Raw genomic sequence first — 24578 nt, forward strand, 5'->3', positions numbered from 1 at the left:
TGTTGGAATTATGGATTTATAGGGGCTGCTAAGAAAATCCATTTTCAGGCCCCTTTTGAAAGATGGCTTATTCATCCCCCCCCCCCCCCCCTCCCTCATCGGGAGAAATGATTGGACATTTACGACATTTACGCATTATTGTGGCGTACTATTCCAGAATAATCATAATATTGATATCAATAATTATAATATTAACAGTAAACTTTATTCGAGTGTCACATACTTTAGCTATATAAGCTAACTGGGGACACTATGAAATAAAAAGATATATATGTACAGCCATAAACTAAAATAATAAGAGTTAAAAATTTATACATACAAAGCAAGAAATATTTAAGAGCTACGTGCTGAGTTGCATTCCGACCCACATTTGTCTTAATGAATGAATACACCGTGAAAGCTGCATGAAAGTAACTACCTTGACAATGAATATTACTAACTTGAAAATAAAATATACTTGTCTTGCACACAAAAAATGTATCGTTGTGGTATCCTTTCTCAGTTTGGCGGTGAGTTAGTTAATTAATCATTTTAAAAAAATTTCGTAGAAACACCCATAGTTTCCTTTCGATAATCTGAAAAAAAAAATATTCATATTTATGCATTTAATAATGATAATCAGTTGCTTTTTTGTTAATACCGCGTGACTCTATTTGCCTATAAATACCACTGATCACACCCACAACACAACAATATTTATAAAATAAGGGTCAATGTACACTGACGTCAGAGGGTATTATTAACTGGACTTCCTGTCTTGGAAAGATTCCTTTCACTTTGGACTTGCTTCGCTTGCATCTATCTGAAGAAGAGGATCCGTAAGTTGCTGTCTCACTGGCTTTCTTCGAGTGAAGTTTAAAACTGTGAGTATTGTATTTTGTAGTTGAGTAGCGTCGTGTTTCTATAGTAAACAGTACGATCAGTCAAAAAACGTTTTATTCTGCATGTTTAGTGAGCTGATTATTTTAATAACGAGAGCAAACTTTCAGTTGAGTGGGATATGGAAAGGTCTTAATGAGTTCAATCAGGGCTTCGTAGAAGTTCTGATTCACAATTTGATTGACACCATCGTAAAACAAAGAGCCAAACTGGACCTTAAGTAATTTCAATATTCCGCCCACTGAAGCGAAGAAAAACCTTCTCGACTTTAATTGTCATCGTTTCCCACTCCGCCAGAATAACTTATAACGCCTGTTATGAAGGCTACTTTAGGCCTGTTTCAAACGTCGCGCTACTGCCGTGCTAAGCTGGCTCGACTGTTGCTCGACTGCAGCACGACACAAGCACGACTTGGTTTGAGACGTCGCACTACTGCCAAGCTAAAGTCGATTTAATAATCGATCAATTTAATTCGGCAAGGCAGTAGCACGACGTTTGAAACGGGCCTCAGATTTCCAGTATAAATTGATTAGTGGCAATTAACTGTCAAGTGAAAAAGTTAGCCAGGGAGACTCCCTTACGCTGCTAGGGGCAGATAATGCATTATTGGATCTTATATTAAAATGCTGAGCCAGTTTATTTTTACTAGAGTTGTGTCTGCGATGCATTCCCCGCCGTTCAATTTTAATACGCGTTCATGCAGGAGAAGACGCGACTAGGCTCTTTTGATAGAAGCTCTGCTTTAATCATTTCGGCGCGAGAGGTACCTTCGACAATTAAGAACTAGCCATATTATTCTCTAAGGTACTGACAAAAAAAAGAGAAAACGTCATGGACCATACTCTTTACAGGTTTTCGTATTTGTTTGTGTTACAGCGTGACTCTGTTTAGTGATCCGCACTCAAAACTTATAAAAAAGGTTAACTTATATGTAAGTGAGTCAATGCTATTATATCACGCCAGCACTTCATACTGATCATCAAATTTCCTTTCAGGGAAATATTGATTTCATTTTCGACTTCCTTTGGCCTAAGTAGATGTTCCTTACCTCGCCGTCTTAGAGCCTTTTTCAAGATAAGTTGAAAAGGTAAGTATTGCATTTGGTAGTTGAGCACCGTCATGTTTCTATTGGCAACAGTGCAATCAAAGAAATTTGTACAGCTCGCAGCCAAGTTGAATCAACATTTCCGAAAAGGTGGCATTTGTCTGTGACATTAAATTGCCTATGTAAATGAACTCATGAGAACTCAGAGCTGCGACAACAAGAATTTGTGTGGCTGCGTCAGTTTGAAGTGTGCCGTGACCATCACATGCCATCTCCTCAGGCATTAATTACACTGTAGATATATTTGATTTCGGCTTTGAATCTCTTCCGGAAGCTCTTGAAAAGAAAAGTCTGTCCAATTCTCAGGGAAAAAAACAGTCTCATTCCGTTGATAAGTGTATTCTGGTGTATTTTGTTCGTAATCACTTGCATCCTGTTTGCAACTGACCGAGAAAAGTCGGCACAGAAACGCTTTGTTCCATGCATCAATCATGAAAAGCACTGGAGGTAAGACCCGCGGTTCGCCGAAAATTTTGAATTCACCGTGAAATCAGTGCAACTAGTGCTAAGAGGTACTGATATGCATAGCTGTGATATACTCATAAAATACTAGGAGCTTCTTCTGAATACGCGGCCACGGTATTTAAACACAGTGAGCTCATTTTGTTTTGTCATTCAGCATTGCAAGATGTTCACTAATGCTAGCTGTAAAAAGAGAATCGAAGTTGAGGGGGTCATCTTTTTCAAGACTTGTTTCTCTGTTGGCACCAAGTCTGCATTTCGTTTTGCTTAACATCTGTATTTATCATCACATGAAGACAAGTAAATAAAGTAGAGAGTATTTGTGTACAATGAACTTGTGTCCTCTTTATAGATAATATAATATTGAGCATCTTTATTTGCCCATGTATTTTCTATTGGTATGAGTGATAGAATGTCTTATAACTGGATTGAAACTGAAAATGGCATATTTGTGATTACAAAGCCTGATACAGTCAATAGATTTTAAAGCTTCAGCCACTATTTGTTTAATGATTGTGTCAGTATGTACAAACACATGTTATCACATATTTTTCTGGATTATAAAAACTCTTCAAAATGTGAAATTCATACATGTTTGCAAGTCTCCTGTAATCAGGGCTAGGGCAACATAGCTTGAGACCCCTTTCCTTTCTCCTCACCCCAATGTTATAATTTAAATATGGTGTCATAGGTCTCATCATACTCACAGTCAACTTTGTTATACAGACACTGAAGGGACCGTAGGAATTGTCCATCTTAATTTAGAGAAAATTTAAAGGCTTTTTTCCAGGGAAGAAAGCAAACTGTCTATAATGATGAGCAAGGCTGTGCTGTAAGGAACATTGAAAGGAGCCCAGTTCTGTGAACCTGTAAAATCTAGGCTGCCCAGCATATGATTTGTATGAAAAGTCTGATATTTTCTAGTCACCCAAAAGCAAAAGTTGGGTGCCAGGGGCCACAGGGCTCTGCCAGAGCACAGCCTTGATCAGGTGTCTGTATGAAGCAGTTGTCCGTAAAGAGGGCTTTTGGGTTACCAGTTATTGCAGAGGTGGATCCTAGTAGTACAATAAAACCCCTTGACTTAGGGCGTGATCCATTCAACCAAAATTCCAACCGGTCCGACCGGGAAACGTGGTCTACCTCAAAAGGTCGACACGTTTTTTCGAAACTTTTTCGGTTGGACCAAACCGATCCATTGAGTTTTGGACCGAAATTCCCGGAAATTTTGGTTGATTGGATCGCGCCCTTAGAACCTGAATTTTAAGAACCTGTTAGGCTAAAATTTGCCAGATGAGCCCCCTCTATATAAAAACCTGTTTAGTTTAAAATTTGAAACAGGTTCTTATTTTTGAAATCTTTGATAAAATTCTGTACACTTCAGTAGAGATAAATCAACATTTAGAATCTGCTTTGGAGACAAAGCTGTCTTATCATTCCAACTGCAATGTAAATGCCAATGTTTAAATTTAAATACATTCCCCTTTTTATGTCCATTCTCACATAACTTCTAATTGGGTATGCAGAATTTATATGAGGAATAAGGTGAAACACAAATACTCTTAGCTTCATTTCTTCTTCAGAAAATATGAACCCATTTAAAAACCTAAAAAGCCTAAACTTGTGCTAACTACTCTTTATATAAGAATCTGTTTAGGCTTAATTAGTAAATTCAGGTTCTTAGTCCCATGATTTTACTGCCCCATTGTTCCACTTTTTCTATTTCCTTTCCTTGTCACCATTTTTTCAACCTTGGTTTTCGAATATCAAAAGTACATTCAATGATCAAGCAATTTATATTTTAACTAAAGCCATCAAAGTATGCAAATTGCTTGATATATATTAAACAGTGTAAACGGGTAAACAGATTGAATGACATCACTTAGCCTGTGTGGCAGGCATTTCAAAGAAAAGGGAAAGTGGGTCTTGGTGCAAGAGAAATGTGAGGGAAGGACGGAGGGAAATGCCTGCCATACAGGACACTAATTGTTTTTTGCATTATAAACATCAACCAGGTAAATGTTGAAATCACTCCCTCCTTCCTCGTGCACTCTTCGCATTTCTCTTTTGCCCAAAATCCCTTTCCCTTTCCTTTTAAATGCCTGCTACAGAGGCTAATCACCAATGAATAAAACAGGGACTAGGCAAGAAACTGACAAAGTCATAACATCATACAACAACACACACCAATCTTGGAAGTAGATTATGATTTTTTTTTCTCAAGAGTGATGTGCATATTTCTCTAAATAAAAGTAAAAAGCAAGCTTGGTGGATGTTATGAAACTAACTTCTTCTACACTGCACCATTCTTGCAATTCTCCATTTTTCAAAACCATTGTGCATAAAGGATGGCTGGTTTCAAAATGTACAGGGCTTAACTGTATAATCAATCTTATCATTTAATTTAATACCTGTAATTCTTATCCGACTGATTTTATACCTGCATAAGGGGAATCACATGTACAGTATGTGGTCCTTGGTCCGCGGAAGTCCCTGATGCCCTTGGTCCGCGTCTTTTCCGAAAATGATAAAATATTTCGTCAAGAAAAAAAATACGTTGAATAATGAAAGATATCGTGATTTACTGATTAGCATTCTTTCATATGAAGAAGTTTCAGCCTTCTTGCTGCGGATGAAGACGTGAAATTAAAGTTTGTTGACAGGTAGGTTAATTTGTGTTTCTTGAAGTTTGGATTTTTGCGGCACCGTAAATTACGTGGTCATGTTTACTTAGCCTGCGAATAACTAGAACGCAACAGGAAGACTTGCCTTTTTGCAGAACAGGTTTTCAGATCAACTTATTTCTGCTGTTGGAAGCATATTGCTGTAGACGCTGAATTTTTTGTTCTAGCGACTCTTGAAATATATCACCAGAATTTCGCTTAGCGGTCCTTGGTCCGCGTCCTATGACCTTGGTTGAATAAAACTTTCCAAAGTAAACGGCGACGGCCTTTGTTTTCGAAGAATGTTTTTGAGAGTCGTCCCTATACATGTCTACAAGTTCTCTTTTTTAATACCTCGAGTACATACAGAGTTTTTGGTAATTATTTTCGACCGCGCTGAAAACAGCTCGGCGACGCTCGTGTGGGAGACTCGAGGAGACTGTTGTCTGAAGTCTTTGAAAGAAAAGCAGATTATTTTATGCTCACAACATCTTCCGAAAAAATCTTAAGGTTAATTGCATCAAGAAAAGAAAAAAATACAAGAAATACTGTGAAAATCACGTTTTCGTGTGGAAACTATAACATTTTAAGTTTATCGTGCTGCTTACCTGAGACGCGGAGGACCAGATTCGCGGACCAATACAAGGACCATCGAAAACGGTCGCTTTTTTGCGAATTCCAAACAAAATATTTATGTCTGGAACTTGAAACTTCAGGATTATCGATAGGAACATAAAAGCTATCTTCAGGGAGCATTTCAGCTCGTTACATGAAGATTCGGGTAAGATATTCAAGTTAATGACTTTTACACGCGGACCAAGGACGACATACTGTATGACTGCAATTTTATTATGCTTTTTTTAGTCCCACTACAAAAACAGACATTCCTACATCAGCGTACTCATCAGCATATTTATATACCAATTTCGAACATTTTATGCTCACCTAATGCTATTGTTTGGAGGAACCAGTCGCCACTGCCCTGCTATCTTGTGATCAGCTTGTGATTGCAACAGTAACACTTCCAGTAACATCTCACATTGGTCTTCGCGAGGCTACATTTGCCCATGAAAACATGCCGGTTTCAATTCGGAAAAAGTATCACAAAACGTGGAGCGCGTTGGGGAGCGATAAAAAATTAGCGTAGAACAAGGTTTGTAGAAACACTTACAGCTATCTTCTACTTTTGGCGGGCAAAATAATGGAAATTATAGCTTCTTAAAAACCGGGTTCAAATTTCATGTTCTTACAGTAGGAATCTTTGGACTCCACGTTTTAGATTGAAATGAAGAATATTGATTTGTTTTTCTTCACAGAAAAAATTTAAACAAATATTAGCTTATGAAATCGACAAAAAGGAAAGAACTGTATATATTGAAAAATAAAGCATATAACCTGCGAAATTTCTCGACCTTCGCCGCCATGTTGAAAATTTTGAATCCACAATGCATCGCAATCGTAGTGTGCACACCACCTGGTCAAAAGTGATCAAAAGTTACTGTCGCAGATTAAGAATAAACCACATATACAAAATTGTCAAGAGGTCTGGAAATGAGATTAAGAAAATTCTTAACAGTGAATACATAGGGCAACAGCTAATTAATAACGCAAAAACTTTTCACTGCTGATGTTGGCATAAAGGCAAGCTGGCTTAAGATCTTTTTATATCTCCGATGTTTCTATAATCATCTTGCAGTGATAATTAGATACCCGACGCTTAAATTTCAAGAAGATCCCACTTGATGTTATATCCAGTGGTTTTTTACATGGTCGGCGAAAGCCGCCAAAGCTAAAAAATAGTTGTTGAGTTAAAACAAAAGGTGCTACAGTGTTCTGATTTTTTTTTAGGCATAGGCAGTTTAGACACATTGCATTTCTTTGTTTCTTCAGTTTTCAAATATAAATAAAAGTAAATAACCGTCACTCCCGAATAAGCGCCTCAACAGCAAGTCAGAAATAACCATAACAAATGCAACCCTTTTTCGATTAAATCCTTGAGGTACATACGACAGTTGCAAGCGCGTTTCGATTAAATCCTTGAGGTACATACGACAGTTGCAAGCGCGTTTGAACAGATACTTGCTTACATAATCCGTTTCGAGAAACGTGAGTAGTGGTGTCTGAGGAGAATTATACCTTTTTTTGGGCAGCAAAAGGGCAGCAAAAATTGATAAATCGCTCATGAATAAAATGCGCGGGAAACTAGTGCAATTTATGCCAAACATGTTCAGGCAAGTACTAGTAATGACGTCACAACACCATACCATAAAGTCCATTTGACAGTTTAGCAAGCCCGTTGTTCTTTGAACATAAAAGCTCACCGCTTTTCGCAAAACCTTTTGTTTTCGTAGCTTACTTTTGGAGGAAAAAATCGAACTAAAAGCTTTAATAGAGGTTGTAATATATAGATTTAGCCAGGGCTAAAAGCGAAGCTCCTACTAACTCGAATTTATAATTTAAATCAAACAATTGTAAATTTGTATTCCACAAGTCAGTTAACTTTAGACCACATTCATTTGACTTTTGACGGAAACGCTAAGTAATTTTAGAGAAAAATAATTTGCAAACATTCCGAGCTAAGAGTGAAATTAATCTTACATTGACTTGATAGCCTTATATGTACGCTTAAAAAATAGCATAGTCATAATGGTTCTTGATCACGGTACATTAGGAAACAAATCCGATGCAGGCCGAATTTTTTGCGTTCGATAAGTTTACTTTACAAAATCTTGCCAACAAGTCTGGGGACGTGTAAACCAACCTTTTATACTTTTTATACATCACATCTGAGGTGAAATAGTACCATGAGGCGCTGTTTTTATCATACAGACCTCGGACAGAATGCAGTATTTCACAGTTTTGCAATACAAATTGCACTCATTCAATATTCAGGACGATCGAAGCACGCGTTAGCGAAACCGTTGAAAAAATTTCCAAAATCACCTATACGGCGAGCCGGTTCTCATTTTTGACAAGCGCCAAAGTCGACTGTTTAAATTAAGATTAACACATTTATACGCTTCAACATAATGGTTTTATAACGACAGGGGCGTAGCTAGGGGGGGGGGGGTCCTGGGGTGCCCGTGACCCCCCCCTCGGTAGGCCTTCTTTTGAGCAAACAACCTACAATATTCAGGTGGCGAAAACGCCATGACAATATCTTGGCCGTAAAAGCCATTGTTGAAAAGCCCACTTTTTTAAAATTTGTTTTTTTGTAAAGTATTTTCGTCAACGGCTCTTGTCTTTAGTTAATATGGGCCTTCATGCTGCGATAATACGTGGTATAATACGCGGAGGTCGACATGACAATCTGGTGAGTAGCCTCTGTGACCCCCCCCCCCCCCCCCCTATAAAAAAATCCTGGCTACGCCCCTGAACGGTGTGTAATCTTCAAAAGCGTTTGATACGCGCGGCATTTTGACTAATCCTGCAAGCTATGTTCATGAGCGACTGAAAACAAACGGCACAACAGCGATGAAGATTGCAAAAGAGACTACTAACAATCAATAAGAGGAAAATAATTCAGTGAAACATATACAGAGACAACAGTTTTTATTCACGAAGACAAGTATTAAAGTGTCTCTGAAAATCCTTGTTTATGTTTTAAGCCGGCTTCCCGGTCTTTGCGTTTTTCAAAGATGAACTCGAGGCAAGAAAATCGCTCAAAGTTTTCTTTTACAGCCAGAATTATAACTAAATATTCTTTGGAACGTTTTCTTTCTATTTGCGGTGAGAAAATGTCTGAAGGCTTTTTAAAGTTCCATAAGCTTATAGTCAAACCTGATGCTCGGTCAAATCATTGTCTCAAATCTTACAAACGTGCATAAACTAAATAGCCCCATAAACTACACTCGACTTCATTGAATTAGATATAAAAAACAAACATCAAATAGAATAATTACTCAGGCTTACCATTCGAGATGCACTGACAACTATCAAATAAGGACAAAATCGCTTCAGACTTTTCAACCCTCTTACGCATCAAGCAAGGTGAAAAGCGAAAACGATGCCATCCGAAATCGGATTTCCTACTTTGACAAGCGACGTATTTCTTAACCAAAAACCCGATAAACAAACTAGCCATGAATAACAGAAGACTCTTGATAGCAGCTGAATTTCATTTTGCACATCCAGTGGAAAAAGAAAGTTAAAAACATCACAAGTTGACACAAAACTCTGTCAGCTTCAGCTGTCAAAGTAAACAAGGTCCAAGATGCTGCATAAATTTTCCGCATGAACTCACCTGTCGAATTTTGACCAATCAGAGCATAAAAATCGAACGTAGAGCGTGACCAACGCGTGACCTTAGTGAGAAAAGTCAAAAGCAACTGGCATGTCTACCCTGCCTGTAAAAACTGGCTGAATCTTAGCTTCCGAGGTCAGTTTGAAATCAAAATTTTAATCGTGCGGCACATATAAAACACAACATGCTTCATATGAATTGAAAAAATTAAACTTGAGCCCGCAATCATTTGAAAACTAGTAACTTGTCAGCTGATAACTTCAAAAATACTCGGCCTCGATGGGTCGACACCTGAGCCCGCGATACGGTCAGGTGATACTGGTCAGCGGGACCCTGGGACCCAGCGCGGAAAGGTTATTGACAGCTCGCTCGCTTCCAAAAGCTCCGCCCCAAGTAAGACAAAATGTCTCACTTCTCCGAGTTTGTCTAGGGACGCTTTCCATTCAACCCAAAATTCCGGAAATTTTGGTTGGTTCATCAAATGGAACGGACCATTTCGGTTTGGTCCGACCGGAATATTCGGGACCAGCTGGGCTGCTTACCATTTGACAGAAAATTTCGGAAATTCCGGATGGAAAGTAAATGGTAAGGTCACTTTTCGGAAATTCCAACCGAAAATTGAGGAGTACGTTTTGAGGTAGTCCTTTCATTCCGGTTGGTACGAACCGACGGAATGTTGCAATTGCTTACCATTAACCAATTTCTCGGTTCCTTCTCGGTTCCAGACTCGCGCTACACAAAGGGCGCTTTAAATTTAGGAAACAAAACCGGAAATTTCGGTGGTAGCAAAAGTGGAATTTCCGATTGGTAAAAAGTTGTTCCATTTGGTCGTAAACCCCGGTACGTGGCAGTGCCCGACCGTGGACCTGGAACTGGTACAAACTACGAGGAACGTAAATGGAACACGACATTCCGTTCGGAAATTCCAAGCAGGAAAACGGGCCCACCTTTTTAGATTTTCCACTTTTTCTGGGAATTTTCAGGAAATTTTGACTAAATGGAAAGCGCCCAAATTCACCCCTTTTTTGAATTCAAACCGTAAAGGATCTGGCATTTCTACGGTAAACTGGTAAATCGTTTACCATTACGCTTTCGACACCCCAACCGGATTTTTTGTCAAATGGTAACCACCCCTTTGAAGGTGGTCCACCGGTGACCGGTCTGGTCATTTCGGTCGGTCCGGACCGAAATGTGCCTTTCCATTTGCCAAAATTATTGTCCTTAGTAGCGCTCTTTTGTATCCTGCTTACAAGAGAACAAATAGTTTCCAATGGAAAGTCAAGTGCTGTGAGTAAAGCCATGACATCTCAAATAGTTCGAATCAGTTGCATTTTTTTCGATTTTTGATAGTTGCCATCAACAGTGTCAAATAACTGACACAACACGAGACGTAGGTGTATAAAGTCCGTGAGAATCAGCGTATTATTTGTCTGAAACCTGTCCACGATATTTAATTAAAACAATTTATCAATTAAGCTGAAATGAATACAACAAAGCCTGGCTGAATACAAATTTGGCCAAAACACCGAATTCATTTACCGTACAGTTCCAGGAACTGCTTCTAATCGTTCGAATATTCTGAGAAACGTATCGTTTCAATTCACGAGAATGTTTTACCTTCACTTGCTTTCATAGGCTTTCTACGCGAAATAGGATTCCTCCGCCTTTAGTTTTCCACCGCCCCATTTCGACAGTCGAGTGTTCTTTAGGATAAATAAACAGTATTTACTCTTCTCTTTTAGAGTGTAATTTTGAGTCTGCTGCGAGGCCACAATAACAAAACGCGCGGTGGCTTGGGTCGGGTCTGTGCAACCGGAATGTACCGTTCCATTGAGCACGTGAAGTTTCCGAAATTTCAAACCGGAATTTTTGTTGAATGGAAAGTGCCCTCAAAAACTCTCTCGGACCACGTGAACCGAAACGCATCGGCCGCCCTTAATAATAAGGCCTAGGGACTAGGCAAATATTCATCCATCAAACAATGTTTACAATCGGTGTATCACGAGCAATCTCCCATTCAGATGACACAGAACAACAAGCACAACAAGTGACTGGAAATCCTCGAATTGGTGGCGAGCGGAGAGGACGACGACAACAAGAAGCCGTGCGCAAAGCACAGAGAACATCGCTTAGCACAGCGAAGGCAAAGTCGTCAACACAGCGACCACAAACATGTACAGAGGCAGCGACAAAATACTATAATTGCACTGCAAATGGAGCCGGTGAAGAGAGGGAACACCGACCGCCGACGCTTCAAAAAACGATGGCGAGATCAGGCAACGCTTACAGTTTACAGTAAAATTGTCTTTTACGTCAAGAATATCCATGTTTCCAGCGAACTGAGGACAGCCTTTCAGCCTTTACACCATGAACAACATTGGGTTTTACAGTAAGCTTTATTTTACAATGAACAGTTTATAACACCGATAATGTGTGACATGTAGGGAAGCGTTACATTTGTAAACAAATTCCTTACGGAACAAAATTTTCGTTCATAATTTTTATTACATCTACTTCTCCAAAACCATCCCACGTAAAAATATATATCTATGTTTAGCAGCCTTATACAAAAACACAGCTGTGTCTTTTAAGGCAAACATAACAAAAATTTATTATTGCTGGCCTCCTATTTTAGATCCTATTTATTCGAAAAGAACGTCTGTATTTCGTAACAAAAAATTATACAACCTCTATTAAATCTTTTAGTTCGATTTTTTCCTCCAAAATTAAGCTACGAAATGGTTTGACGAAAAGTGGTGGCATTTTTTTGTTCAAAGAACAACGGGCTTGCTTAACTGTCAAATAAAATTTATGGCATGGAGTTGTGAAGTCTTACTTACTGTGAAGTACTTGCCTGAACATGTTTAGCATAAATTAAACAATTTTCCCGCGCATTTATTCATGGGCTATTTATTAATTTTTGCTGTCCTTTTCCTGTCCCCCAAAAAGGTATAATTCTCCTCACACACCACTACTCACGTGACCTCAAAGCTATTAGAGACTTTTAGTGTAGTGTTTTTCATTGAAAATCGCTAACCTGAGAATGTCACGTGACCACGGTCTTGCGTTGCCTAGTCCCGAGGCCTCATTATTCCGCGCGGCCAAAGCGTTTCGGGTCACTTGGTCCAAGAAAAAATGTTCGCCTTTGATACGTCACCGAAATGAATTGACCGAGAGGGACTGGAGAAACGCCGTATAGGGACTCGGCAAGATCTTGCGGTCGAGTTTGCAGTTCACGTTTGAACAGCAGGAAGGGCGTCCAGCGGTAAGTGACTTACGGCAAGGGTTTTGCCATTAAAAATTGTACAGCCTCACGTTTAAAGGCACGGAGTAGCTTTCTTTATCCGTCTGCGATGTGCTTGTTGGATTTTTGAACCTGAATAAATGAATTATCCCTGTTTTTTGGGCGATAATAGTGATGCACTTTGACTTGACGAAAAACAACATAGCGGCACTAAACAATGAACGCCTGGCTAAAATTTGAAATCCCGTCAACGAGAAACTGCAAACGCGTAACTGCAAACTGCAGTTTGCGGTTTCCCGTGAAAAACCTAATGCTAAAGGACTCTAATCATAGCCACATACACATGCTTGCAGTCTTAGATCCAACAAAATGTTAATATATAGATTTAGCCAGGGCTAAAATCGAAGCTTGCAGTAATAATTGTATAATTTAAATCAAACAATAAACTTGTATTCCACAATTCAGTTATCTTTGAGCACATTCATGTGACTTTTGAGGGAAAGGCTAAGTGATTTTAGAGAAAAATAATTTGCAAACAGCCCAAGAGTAAACCAAATCTCACATCGAGTCGATAGCCTCATATGTGCACCCAAATAATAGCAATCATCTTCGATCGCATTTAAGAGCCATAATGGCTCTTGATCACCGGAGATTAATTAGGCCTGGAAAAAAAATCAGGCCGAATTTTTCTGCGTTTGACGAGTTACTTTACAAAATCTTGCCAACAAATCTGGGCGCGTGTAAACCAACCTTTTATACCATTTATACGTCACATCTGAGGTGAAACAGTACTATGAGGCACTGTTTTTATCACTCAGACCTCGGATAACATGCAGTATTTCACAATTTTGCAATACAAATTGCAATCATTCAGTATCCAGGACGATCGAAGCACGCGTGGGCTTTTAGCTAAACCGTTAAAAAGATTTCCAAAATCATCTATACGGCCAGCCGGTTCTCACTTTTGCAGTGCGAGATGTGGTCGAGTTTTCGAATGAACATTAACAGAGTTACGCTCCAACATAATAAAGAATATTGTTATGTTTATTTTTTAGTTAATGGTTTTGTCGATGCGTAATCTTCAAAAGGTTTGATACGCGCAGCATTTTGAGTACTCCTGCAAGCGATCTTCACTGAACGACTGAAAACAAACGGCACAGCGATTAAAATTACAAGAGAGACTACTAACAATCAATAAAAGAAATATAATTCGGTGATACAATACAGAGACAACAATTTTCATTCACGAAGACAAGTATTATATAGTGTCTCTAAAAGTCCTGAGTCGTTTTTAAGCCAGCTTCCTGGTGTTTGCAATTGCTTTTCCCAAAGATGAACTCGAGGCAAGATAATCGCTCAAAGCTTCTTTTACAGCCAGAATTACAACTAAATATTCTTTGGAACGTTTTCTTTCTATTTTCGGTGAGAAAATGTCTAAAGGCTTTTTTAAGTTCTGTACTGATATATAAGCTCGGTCAGATCATTGTCTCATATCTTACAAACGTGCATAAACTAAATAGCCGCATAAACTACTCTCGACTTCATTAAAGTAGATATAGACTCCTGAAAGGTATCAAGTAAGGCCAGTATCCCTTCACACGTTTCAACCCTCTTTCGCATCAACCAAGGTGAAAAACGAAGACGATGCCATCCGAAATCGGATTTCCTACTTTGACAAGTGATGCATTTCTCAACCAAAGACCCAATAAACAAACTAGCTATGAATAACAGAAGACCCCTGATAGCAGATGAATTTCATTTGTACGTCCAGTGTAAAAAGACAGTTAAAAACATCACAAGTTGACACAAAACTCTGTCAGCTTCAGCTATCAAAGTGAACAAGATTCAAGGTACTGCATACATTTTCCGCATGAACTCACCTGTCAAATTTTGACCAATCAGAACATAAAAATTGGACGTAGAGCCTGACCAACGCGTCAAAGAAACTGTCCTCCCTGCCTGTAATAGCTGTCTGAATTTTCGCGTCCGAGGTCAGTTTGAAATGAAAATTTTAACTGCGCGGCACATCAACACACCATATTTTATATGAATTTTTAAAAAAATGGAACTTGAGCCTGCGATCATTTGAAAACTAGTAGCTTGTCAGCGGATAACTTCAAAGAATACTTGACCTCGATGGGTCGACACCTGAGCCCTCGATACGGTCAAGTGATACTGGTCAGCGGATACCCTGTTTTGACAGCTGTCAATTGGTCACAACATTGATGTCCAATAATGTGTGCATTATCAGTTTTCCAATGCTCCCTAACTAGCTAGAAAGTATGAGATTGAACATTGATCGCGATCTAGCAAATCAAGTAAAGCAACTTATCGCGTCACCTCGATGAGTTGACACATGAGCCCGCGATATGGTCATGTGATACTGGTCAGTGGCTATCCTGTTTTGACAGCTGTTAATGACCATATTGTGAATGTCCCCTATAAAAGATGTGAATTTGCCGAGACACGCCTGAGACATCCCTCCCTTTGTTTTGATAGTTTCCCCTACCTCACCAGTACAATCTACAGACGCGTACGCTCGGTCAATCACGTGACAACCAAACGAAAAGAGGTTGACCATATTCTATGAGGTATGGAGCTCTGTCCCACTTGCTCTTCGCGCGCGTGAGAGCCCCGCTAAGAAATTAAAGTATTTCATTTCGTTAAGCATCTTGAGCAAAAAACTTAAAGAAAATGATTGGTCGTCAGGGTAAAAATTCCAAAAGTAGTTATTTGCCCCCTTTCAAGGTCGTCAACAATACATTTCAAGAAGAATGCGACATCACATTTGCCCAATCAAAATCGTACCGAGTGATCCCCAATGAACACAATCATGGATAATTGCTCAGCCGTCATCTGTGCTTTTGCTTTAAATTGTGAGGTAACAGCTCTCAGTCCTACTTTCTTTCTTACTACATATGAACAAGTTCATTGCACTTCCCACCAATTTTTAAGATCACAACTTTTTAATTACCCACTTTCAACTTCCCTAGCCAGTCAACTTGTAGCCCTTGGCAACCTATTTAATTTTAAATGGAAAGCTAATATTAGGTCTATTTTTCAAAAGGTTCCAAGTCTCAACTATGGCTCTTTCAAAGGAATATACCAATGAAGAACTAAACTACTTCAGAATTTGTAAAGTTACCACCGATATACTAGCTGAGGGACTTAGAGTAATTTTTAAACAAGAATGGGACAATCAATACAAGTCATCGCTATTTGGAGAATGGAAAGATGGCCCTCAGAATGGAAGGGACTTTCACAACAAGGAGTCTCCACCAAGCAAGAAAAGGAATGGTCGTCTCTTGGCCACCATGATAAACGGAGATAGAAGGGAATGGGACTGTACAATGCTATTTTACGCCATCCTTTTTTCCGACTGTGTTGGCAAAGGCATTTGCTCATCAGTCAGGACAAATGTGGACGATCTTAGAAAATTTAGGAATGAAGAATTTGCTCACATAACACATGGCAATCTCTCTGACAAAGATTTTCACATCGCCATTAGCAAAGTTCACATTGCTTTTCAAGCGCTTGGTCTACCTACTGCACAAATTCAGGACATAAAAAATCAGAAAGCTTTTCCCACGGAAGAGTTGCGAAAGATTCAGAAACAGGTTGACGACCTCAAACGGGAACTTCAAGAAACGGAGAATAAGAAAACAGTTCTTGAACATCAGCTCCAGAAAGAAGCACCCTCATTCTGCAGTCTTCCACCCAAACCCTCTCACGAAGTTGGAGGTCGTGATCGTGAGGTAGCTAAGATAACCCAACAGCTGAGGGAGCTTAAAGAGGCTAATGATAACAGGTTAAGTTATCTATACATCTCAGGAAACCCTGGAAGTGGCAAATCGCAGCTAGCTGGCCTTGTAGCTCAGAATTTCTTTGATGAAGTCAAAAAAATACAAGACGCTACTTCATTTGTGATGACCTTAAATGCAGGAAATCTAGATTCACTCTTGGAATCATACACCTCCTTTGCCCGTCAACTGAAGTGCCCGGAACACTTGGTCATGGAAGTTCTGACCTCCAAGGATTGGAAGGTTGAGGAGAAAATCACCCAGCTTAAGATGATTGTTGCGGGGAAAATCAACCTGTACACGTCGTGGCTAATAGTGGTTGACAACGTCATTAGCGTGTCTTCTATCTTTAATTTTCTGCCAAAGTCTGGACACAATGCATGGAAAAAGGGTCAGATGTTAATTACAACACAAGATACACAGTCTATTCCCTCAACAAACTCTTTTAGTTGTCATATATCAGTAAGCAAAGGTATGGAGCCCAAAGATGCCTTTTTCTTGTTGTCAAAGCTTTCAGGTATCGCCTACAGCGAACTTGAAGAGAACGTTGCAGAAAAACTGGACTATCAGCCCCTCGCTTTAGCAAGTGCAGCTATCTTTGTTAAAGAGATTCGTCAGGCCAAATTTTTGAAAAATTTTGGCTGGAGTGAATTTTTGAAGAAATTAGACGAAGGCAAAAGAAGCACTACCGAGGATAATCTTGCTAATACCAACCCAATTTACCCAAGCACTATGACTAAAGCGATAACGTTAGCAGTTGAATCGCAGATTAAGTCCGACGTAGTTGTCAAACAACTATTCAGTTTCCTTTCTCTGTGTGCACCTCAACCACTAAACCTGAGCTTAGCAATCAATTACATTAGGAAAGCCGTAGATGCGACAGACAATGAACTTATTTGCTTGAGGATCAGAAGGTGCTTCAACTTGCTTTAGCCATCAGCCGTGAGAAGCTCGGCGACAAACATGTTAATGTTGCAACGACGTACGATAACCTAGGTACAATTCACGGTAAACTAGGTGACTTCGAGCAAGCTAAGGAGTATCTTCAACTTGCTTTAGCTATCAGCCGTGAGAAGCTCGGCGACAAACATGTTCATGTCGCAACGACGTACAATAACCTAAGTCTAATCCACGAAGACCTAGGTGACTTTGAGCAAGCCAAGGAGTATCTTCAACTTGCTTTAGCCATCAGCCGTGAGAAGCTCGGCGACAAACATGCTGATGTTGCAACGTTGTACGATAACCTAGGTAGAATTCACGGTAAACTAGGTGACTTTGAGCAAGCAAAGAAGTATCATCAACTTGCTTTAGCCATCAGACTTGAGAAGCTCGGCGACAAAAATGTTCAGGTTGCAACGACGTACGATAACCTAGGTAAAATTCACGGTAAACTAGGTGACTTTGAGCAAGCCAAGGAGTATCTTCAACTTGCTTTAGCCATCAGCCGTGAGAAGCTCGGCGACAAACATGTTGATGTTGCAACGATGTACAATAACCTAGGTGTAGTTCACGTTAAACTAGGTGACTTTAAGCAAGCTAAGGAGTATCTTCAACTTGCTTTAGCCGTCAGACTTGAGAAGCTCGGCCCCAAACATGTTGATGTTGCAACGACGTACAATAACCTAAGTCTAATCCACGAAGACCTAGGTGACTTTGAGCAAGCCAGGGAGTATCTTCAACTTGCTTTAGCCATCAGCCGTGAGAAGCTCGGCGACAAACACGTTCATGTTGCAACAACGTAGAATAACCTAGGTAGACTTCACGGTAAACTAGGTGACTTTGAGCAAGCTAAGGAGTATCTTCAACTTGCTTTAGCCATCAGCCGTGAGAAGCTCGGCGACAAACATGTTGATGTTGCACCGACGTACGATAACCTAGGTCTAATCCACCAAGACTTAGGTGACTTTGAGCAAGCCAAGTGGTATTTTGAGCGTGCTTCAACCATTTACGTTAAGAAGTGCAAAACGAAAAACGTGGATGTTGAAAAGCAAAGAATGAAACAAGTAACCCGTGGCGATTACAGTGACTAACTTCGCAAAAGTTGTGTTGTCGACCACTGACTAAAGTAATAATGAAACGGAGGTCAACAAGTTATCAGTGACTTCTTGAAATACTTTTTATTAATTGTTTTATTATCTACATAATAGCAAAGGATTGAAACACCCCAACAAGGGTGGTTTGTAAGAAATTGAGTCGCATACATCTCTTATAAATATCTATTCAGTTTTATTTTATTCTTACCTCTAGTCCGTTTACAGACATTCTATTTCTATTTTAAAAAAATGGGATCGTTGAGCGCACATGTGCGAAAAAGAAATCCGCAGGTGTTTTATATACCTCTAGCGTAAGCGGTGGGGGTGAGGAAGTGAGAAAATAGACCGCTCCCTGCGCTTGTCGAATTTGCCTAATAACGAAAGAAAACGTCTCTGTACAGACTATCACTCTTCTTGCAGCTTTGAATTCTCAATCGCGGGCGAAAAAGGAAGGCTTTTTACGCCGCAAAATATAATATTAAGGCGGCGAAATGTAACAAATTTTGATGCAGAATGTAACAATAACCCGAAATGTAACATCTTTTAACGCGAAATGTAGCAATATTGAGCAACTCATTTCAAATATAAATAGAAATTCAGTTACGCCGGTTATACTTTAAGAATAGGCCACTTCTGAGTACCAAAAACCCTCACTTTCAAAATGAGGCTAGGTGCACAACCTTTCTGTTGAAAATAAGTTTTATTTGCATGAGAATGAAAAATGATATCCATATCAAAGGCTGAGCACCTACCCTCGTTTTAAAACAGAGGCGCGGGGGAACTCGGAAATGGCCTATTGACACGAAGCCCTCCATTTCATAGGGGTCAAACAGTACCTCACTGAAGCCACTCTGTGATTGGGTGATTCAATATATGATATATTTTTTTTCATTTAAGCAAAACGGCCAAAAGTTGATATATACTATATCGCTTTTAGTTATAATTAACCAGTCGAGTTATATGCTAAGTTCATTAATTTTTCTTCAGTGCCATTTTATTTGAAAAAGTGCGGATATAAGGACAATAAAAAGAGAAATAAATGGAAATAAATTTTGCAAAGGAAAAAGATAGGCGTTGTATTAAGAATGGAATGAGGAGTGTAACAGGTGTGATGAAATGACTTGTGTGGTGTAAAAAGCAATATAATCTGTGTGGTGTATCACACGTAGCAAGTTTAGCAATTATCTGGCAAGTGAAGTTTATGTATCACACGTAGCAAGTGTAGAACAGCGCAAGTGTAGGAAGAGTGTAAGCAAGTGTAGCACATGTAGCAGGCGTATCAATTTATGTAGCACGTTACAAGCGTAGCAGATGTAGGGAGAGTAGCAAGTGTAGCAAGCGTAGCAAGCCGCATAGCAACTGTAGCAAGTGTAGCAAGCAAAGCAAGTGTAGCAAGCATAGTAAATATAGCAGGCGTAGCACTGTAGCAAGTGTAGCAACTGTAGCAAGTGTAGCAAGCGTAGCAACTGTAGCAAGTGTAGAAAGCGTAGCAACTGTAGCAAGTGTAGCAAGCGTAGCAACTGTAGCAAGTGTAGCAAGCGTAGCAATGGTAGCAAGGGTAGAAAGTGTAGCAACTGTAGCAAGCGTATAGCAAGTGTAGCAAGTGTGGTAAGTGTAGCAAGTGTTGGAAGTGTAGCAAGTGTAGCAACAGTAGCAAGCGTGACAACTGTAGCAAGTGTAGCAAGCCTAGAAACTGTAGCAAGTGTAGAAAGCGTAGCAAGTGTAGCAAGCCTAGAAACTGTAGCAAGTGTAGCTAGCGTAGCAAGTGTAGAAGCGTAGCAAGTGTAGCACATGTAGCAAGCGTAGCCACAGGCGGCCCAGCTCAGTGTGTGAGTTTAATTATTAACACATGTAGTTTCATATTGCGTAATTTAAAATGGCCGTGAATATAAAGGATTTCTATGGGAATTAGGGTAAAAGATTCAAATCGATAAATACTCGCTAGAATGTTCAACAAAATACAGCCTACCGTATTTACTTTGCTTTTTTTTGTTTGCTGTGTGGTTATTTTTCCGATCCATTGCGATTTAAGCGATTTCCTTTAACCCCGAGTTTCCACTGTAAGAGAAGGCTTCACAGTCCAGTCCGGGATGCCCCATGCAAGAGGCGAAAAATCCTCAGCTTGAAATGGCCAAGCAGCCACAAATCAAACGCCGAATCTAAGCCAATATGTCCTTGTTTCATTTCATCTCATTAGCCGAGCAATCCGGCCACTGCAACCGACGCCAAGCGGCAGTTTGTTTTCCAAAATCCAAGACAAAGCGACGCCGAAGGGGCGAGTACATTTTCACCACGACACACGACCGTTGAAAACTTGTCACCGACAGTTTTTGATTCGAACCCCGGCTACCCTCGGGTCGATTTGACAAGAGGGTTCGAATCAAAAATTGTCGTTGACAAGTGCCGGTGTGGTACCGAGGTGAGACTTAGTTTGTAGAGGGGGCAGGGTTACCAAGCGGGTTTTCAGTTCTCCATCGCTGGCGAAAGAAAAGTTTGTTACGACGTAAAATGTAAAATTGACGCAGAATGTAATATAAAGGCGAAATGTAACAACGTACAGTAACCCGAATTGTAAGTTTTACGCGCTCAAATGTAACAGACTTTTCAACGCAAAATATAACATATGTTTGACGCGAAATGTAGCAATGAAAACTTGACTGACTAAGTTCAAATATAAATAAAAAAGACACTGTTATGATGGCATCATAATGGGATTTTATGGCAAGGCATTGTTTAGATAATGGTTTGCAGGCTAAGGCGGCAGGCTCCTAACCTATCTTATTTCCAGCCAATCAGTATTTAGCGCGTTCCGGACGATATCGTTCTTAAGGCGGGCGCTTTTCCATGCGCTCGCCCCTTTCGATCGCTCACCATCACGTTGTTCACATCGCTTGTTTGAACCAATTTTCAACATTTTCACCACCTCTCCTTCTGCCTGCCTGCGAATTAATTCCTAGTTTGTTTCTCTTTCTTGTCTTAGTGGGTGGCGGTTTTTTTCCCCACCTTTGCTGAAGAGATATTAGTTTATTATATATTGGCAGATATCTTGAAAATAAAGTTCGTCACCTTTGGTGGCCAAATTTTCTCCAACCTAATTCGACTCGGTGTTTACCTCCTCAGCAAACGAGTGCGCCGCCACGCAGAGCTCTTGGTCACGCAAAGTTTTCAGCGTCCTTCTTATCGTAAAAATGCCTTGATATAAAAGCTAGTTAGGTGTAAATCTTTTAGAACTGACACGAGGCCCGCCATTTCATGGCCCTCGCCATAGACTAAGTTACCGTTCTACTTCGCAGGCTAACCATATCAAAGTGTTCAGTTGCAATAATTATTAAACTGAAATATTTCACTGTTTCTCTATGCACAGCATGTGGATGCTTCATTGACCAGTAAAAATTACCTTTAAAGATGGGTGGAGGAACGACTTCTTCTTTTTCCCCTTCATTCTGTTCCTTTAATATGCTATTCTCGCGCTTCGACTTAATGAATTTCTTGTGCTAATGTTATCTTCAACTGGGCGCGTTTAGAATGTTGAAGAAACCACGTTGTGGAATACGGATAATAAAAAGCTTACTGTTGTCGGGAGAAGGAAATCCCCTCGCCTCTCGTGGCTCCCTTCGCTCGCCAGCTCGGTTGTATGATTAGTTTTTGAATCCGTATAAAAAGGACACTTATATCGGGTTTTAGGCACTCCATGTGCCCCTTGCGATAAAGAGTACAACGAGACCTTGACAAAACCCAGCTTATTCCGGGACACATCTCCAATCAATTCTTATTAAACGCTGTATAAATGGCATATTTATGGTAAGAACTTTGATTTACAATTGACTTTTGTCAGAAGGCTTAAATGCCTAACTATAGGCTTCGTTTTACAGTATAAAGAACTGTTCCTGGCGTTTAGCTGCTCCTGGAACCGACAGGTTACCTTTAAGAGATCTGCGAGTTGTTGTAGTGTCTTTCGTTATGGTTTATTCGTTATTTTATTTATGGGGAAAAGTGGCCGAAAAAGTAGACATCAGCGACGAAAAAATATTAATCAAAAGTTTGAAGGTTATTGCTCAAGTAAAGTCAACTTACACTTTTTAAACTTGTGGTTAGGCTTCCCTAGGAAAGTCCTTCTTTTCGTTTTCGGAGTCGTTAGGCCGTAACCCTCTCCGAACCCCATGATCCTTTAGGGAAATCAGTTGAGGGACGTTAAATGCATTGATGATGCGACGAGTCAATAATGTAATGTGCTGTTTGATTTCGGTTACTTTCTTTATAAGTTTATAACATTTTAGCATGGATATGCTGGTAATAGCGGCAGTTCGCGCCCATCATGTCTAAAGGGGTAGGGGGAAAAGGAAGGGGATTGGTGGACTGAGGAATTGGTTTCGCGTTTCTCTCCCTCCCCCTCCCCTTTTTGCGACTGCCAGACAGGCTACCATTGTGGCTGTTTTATTTCTTGATTAAAAGGACTTGGAATAAAGCTTCTTTTTCTACATGATTTATTCTTTTTTATTTATAATTTCTGTATACGTATTAGCATTGATCAGAAGCGGTTCACAAGGAATAAACACTAAACAAAAGAATGTTTAAAACACTCTTCATACCACTTTAATTATTCCTGCAGTATTTTATGTACCTTGGTGCTAGAGACTTTTCTTGCGCAGTTTCGGTTTCGCTACTCCTGACTTCGGCCTTCGGCCGACACCGAAGATTCCCGCCGCAGGCGAGAAAAAGCCTCTGATACCCACTGTATATTTGATTCGATGAAAACACCAACCAGACAACACGTGGCCGGTGTTGAACAAACCGCCGTTTTGGGCTTGGTCAAGCGTTCCGTCCACTCGCGACGAAGCCTAAAGAACGTGTGTGTGGGAAGAGTACGTGGTTACAAAAGACTTCATGCGTAGCCTGCGAAGCAGTAGTCTGCTACACAGCCGTTTTTAGTGTCGTCACGCAAAGCGTTGCGTGACGACACTAAAAACGGCTGTGTAGCAGACTAGCGAAGCAGGGTCTTGAAAGTAATTAATATAGACTCAACATAGAACGGGGCGCGCGAAGTGGGCCGCCGTACACAGCCTGGTTCTATTCACCTTCAGTCTTAGCCATATCATAGCGACACGCCTTGGTTTAGACTTATCTTGTATGATCTGCATTTTTAAAAAATTTATTGACCGCTGCGATCAAACGACTGGCAACAAAGAAAGACTCGGGTCCATTTAAAATTGACAGAGCTGTAGTTGATTCCAATCGATCGGTCAATCTTCCCTTTAAAATAAGGAAAATCCTTTGCACTTTATTCCTTGGAAGAGAAAAGATATCAGAGGTCTTCAAATGTTTCAGATCGGCGACATGTCATCATTCCTGGCTGGAGGGCTGACCTGCATCCGGCGCGGAGATTTGTTTGTTTTATGGTCGGGTTATAGTCCCTTCACTTGCCTAAACCCACAGTAAATGAAAATAAGCAGATAGGAAACCGTTTTGAAATGTTCTTACCTTAAAAACTGCTGTAAAAGACAAGTCCAAAGGCCATTTTAGCCCGATTATCGAGTTGTTTGAGCTTCGTCTTGTAACGTGTAATTGTACACAGCTCCAACTGTCAACATATTCACAGGACGAATACAATTCTTTGATCAACTTTCGGGGTAGCCTCCCACTCAGACGTTCTCAGGGGTTCGTCACGCGTTCCTGCCCCATGAACTTCTGCTGACTTGAGCGGAAAAAAACGTAGACCAATCACAGCAGACTTCCAGATCTGGGAAGTGCACTTTAGACCTTGAGAATTTCGCGCTTGACTTTATAGCTCCAGAAACGATCAGAAAGGTCTCATGAAAGGTGAAGACCTTACAGTTTTAGTACAAACTACTCAGTTAACTCAAAAGTGTTCGTACCGGTACGTGGTTACCCTCACAATCTCATTGAAAAAAATTACCTCGGAGGTTAAATTTGCTGAACGGAAGTCGGCTTTACTACAAAACAATTACGTGTGAAAAATAATTCTGTCTTTTGTTCAGTCTTACAAGGCAACCCCGCCGTTGCATCACCAAAAGAACAACTTTACGAGCAAACATCTAATCCAGCCTTTGCAGAGAGAAATCTACAAAAACCCAACGCATATCTCCTAGATTCTCGTCCGCAGCAAAAATCTTTGGTCACGTATCTCTCTCTAC

At 40.1% G+C, this 24578-nt stretch overlaps 1 protein-coding gene across 1 annotated transcript; it reads left to right on the plus strand.

The window, feature by feature from the left end:
- Positions 1–760: 760 nt before the first annotated feature.
- LOC140933531 (uncharacterized) lies at positions 761–17397 on the plus strand. The gene is made up of 3 exons (XM_073383119.1): positions 761–863; positions 1875–1966; positions 15661–17397. Exon 3 carries the CDS (start codon positions 15677–15679, stop codon positions 17324–17326), a length of 1650 nt encoding a protein of 549 aa, XP_073239220.1. The 5' UTR covers positions 761–863; positions 1875–1966; positions 15661–15676; the 3' UTR covers positions 17327–17397.
- Positions 17398–24578: the final 7181 nt, after the last annotated feature.

Source organism: Porites lutea, chromosome 4 (assembly GCF_958299795.1).
Source record: "Porites lutea chromosome 4, jaPorLute2.1, whole genome shotgun sequence".
Lineage (NCBI taxonomy): Eukaryota > Metazoa > Cnidaria > Anthozoa > Scleractinia > Poritidae > Porites > Porites lutea.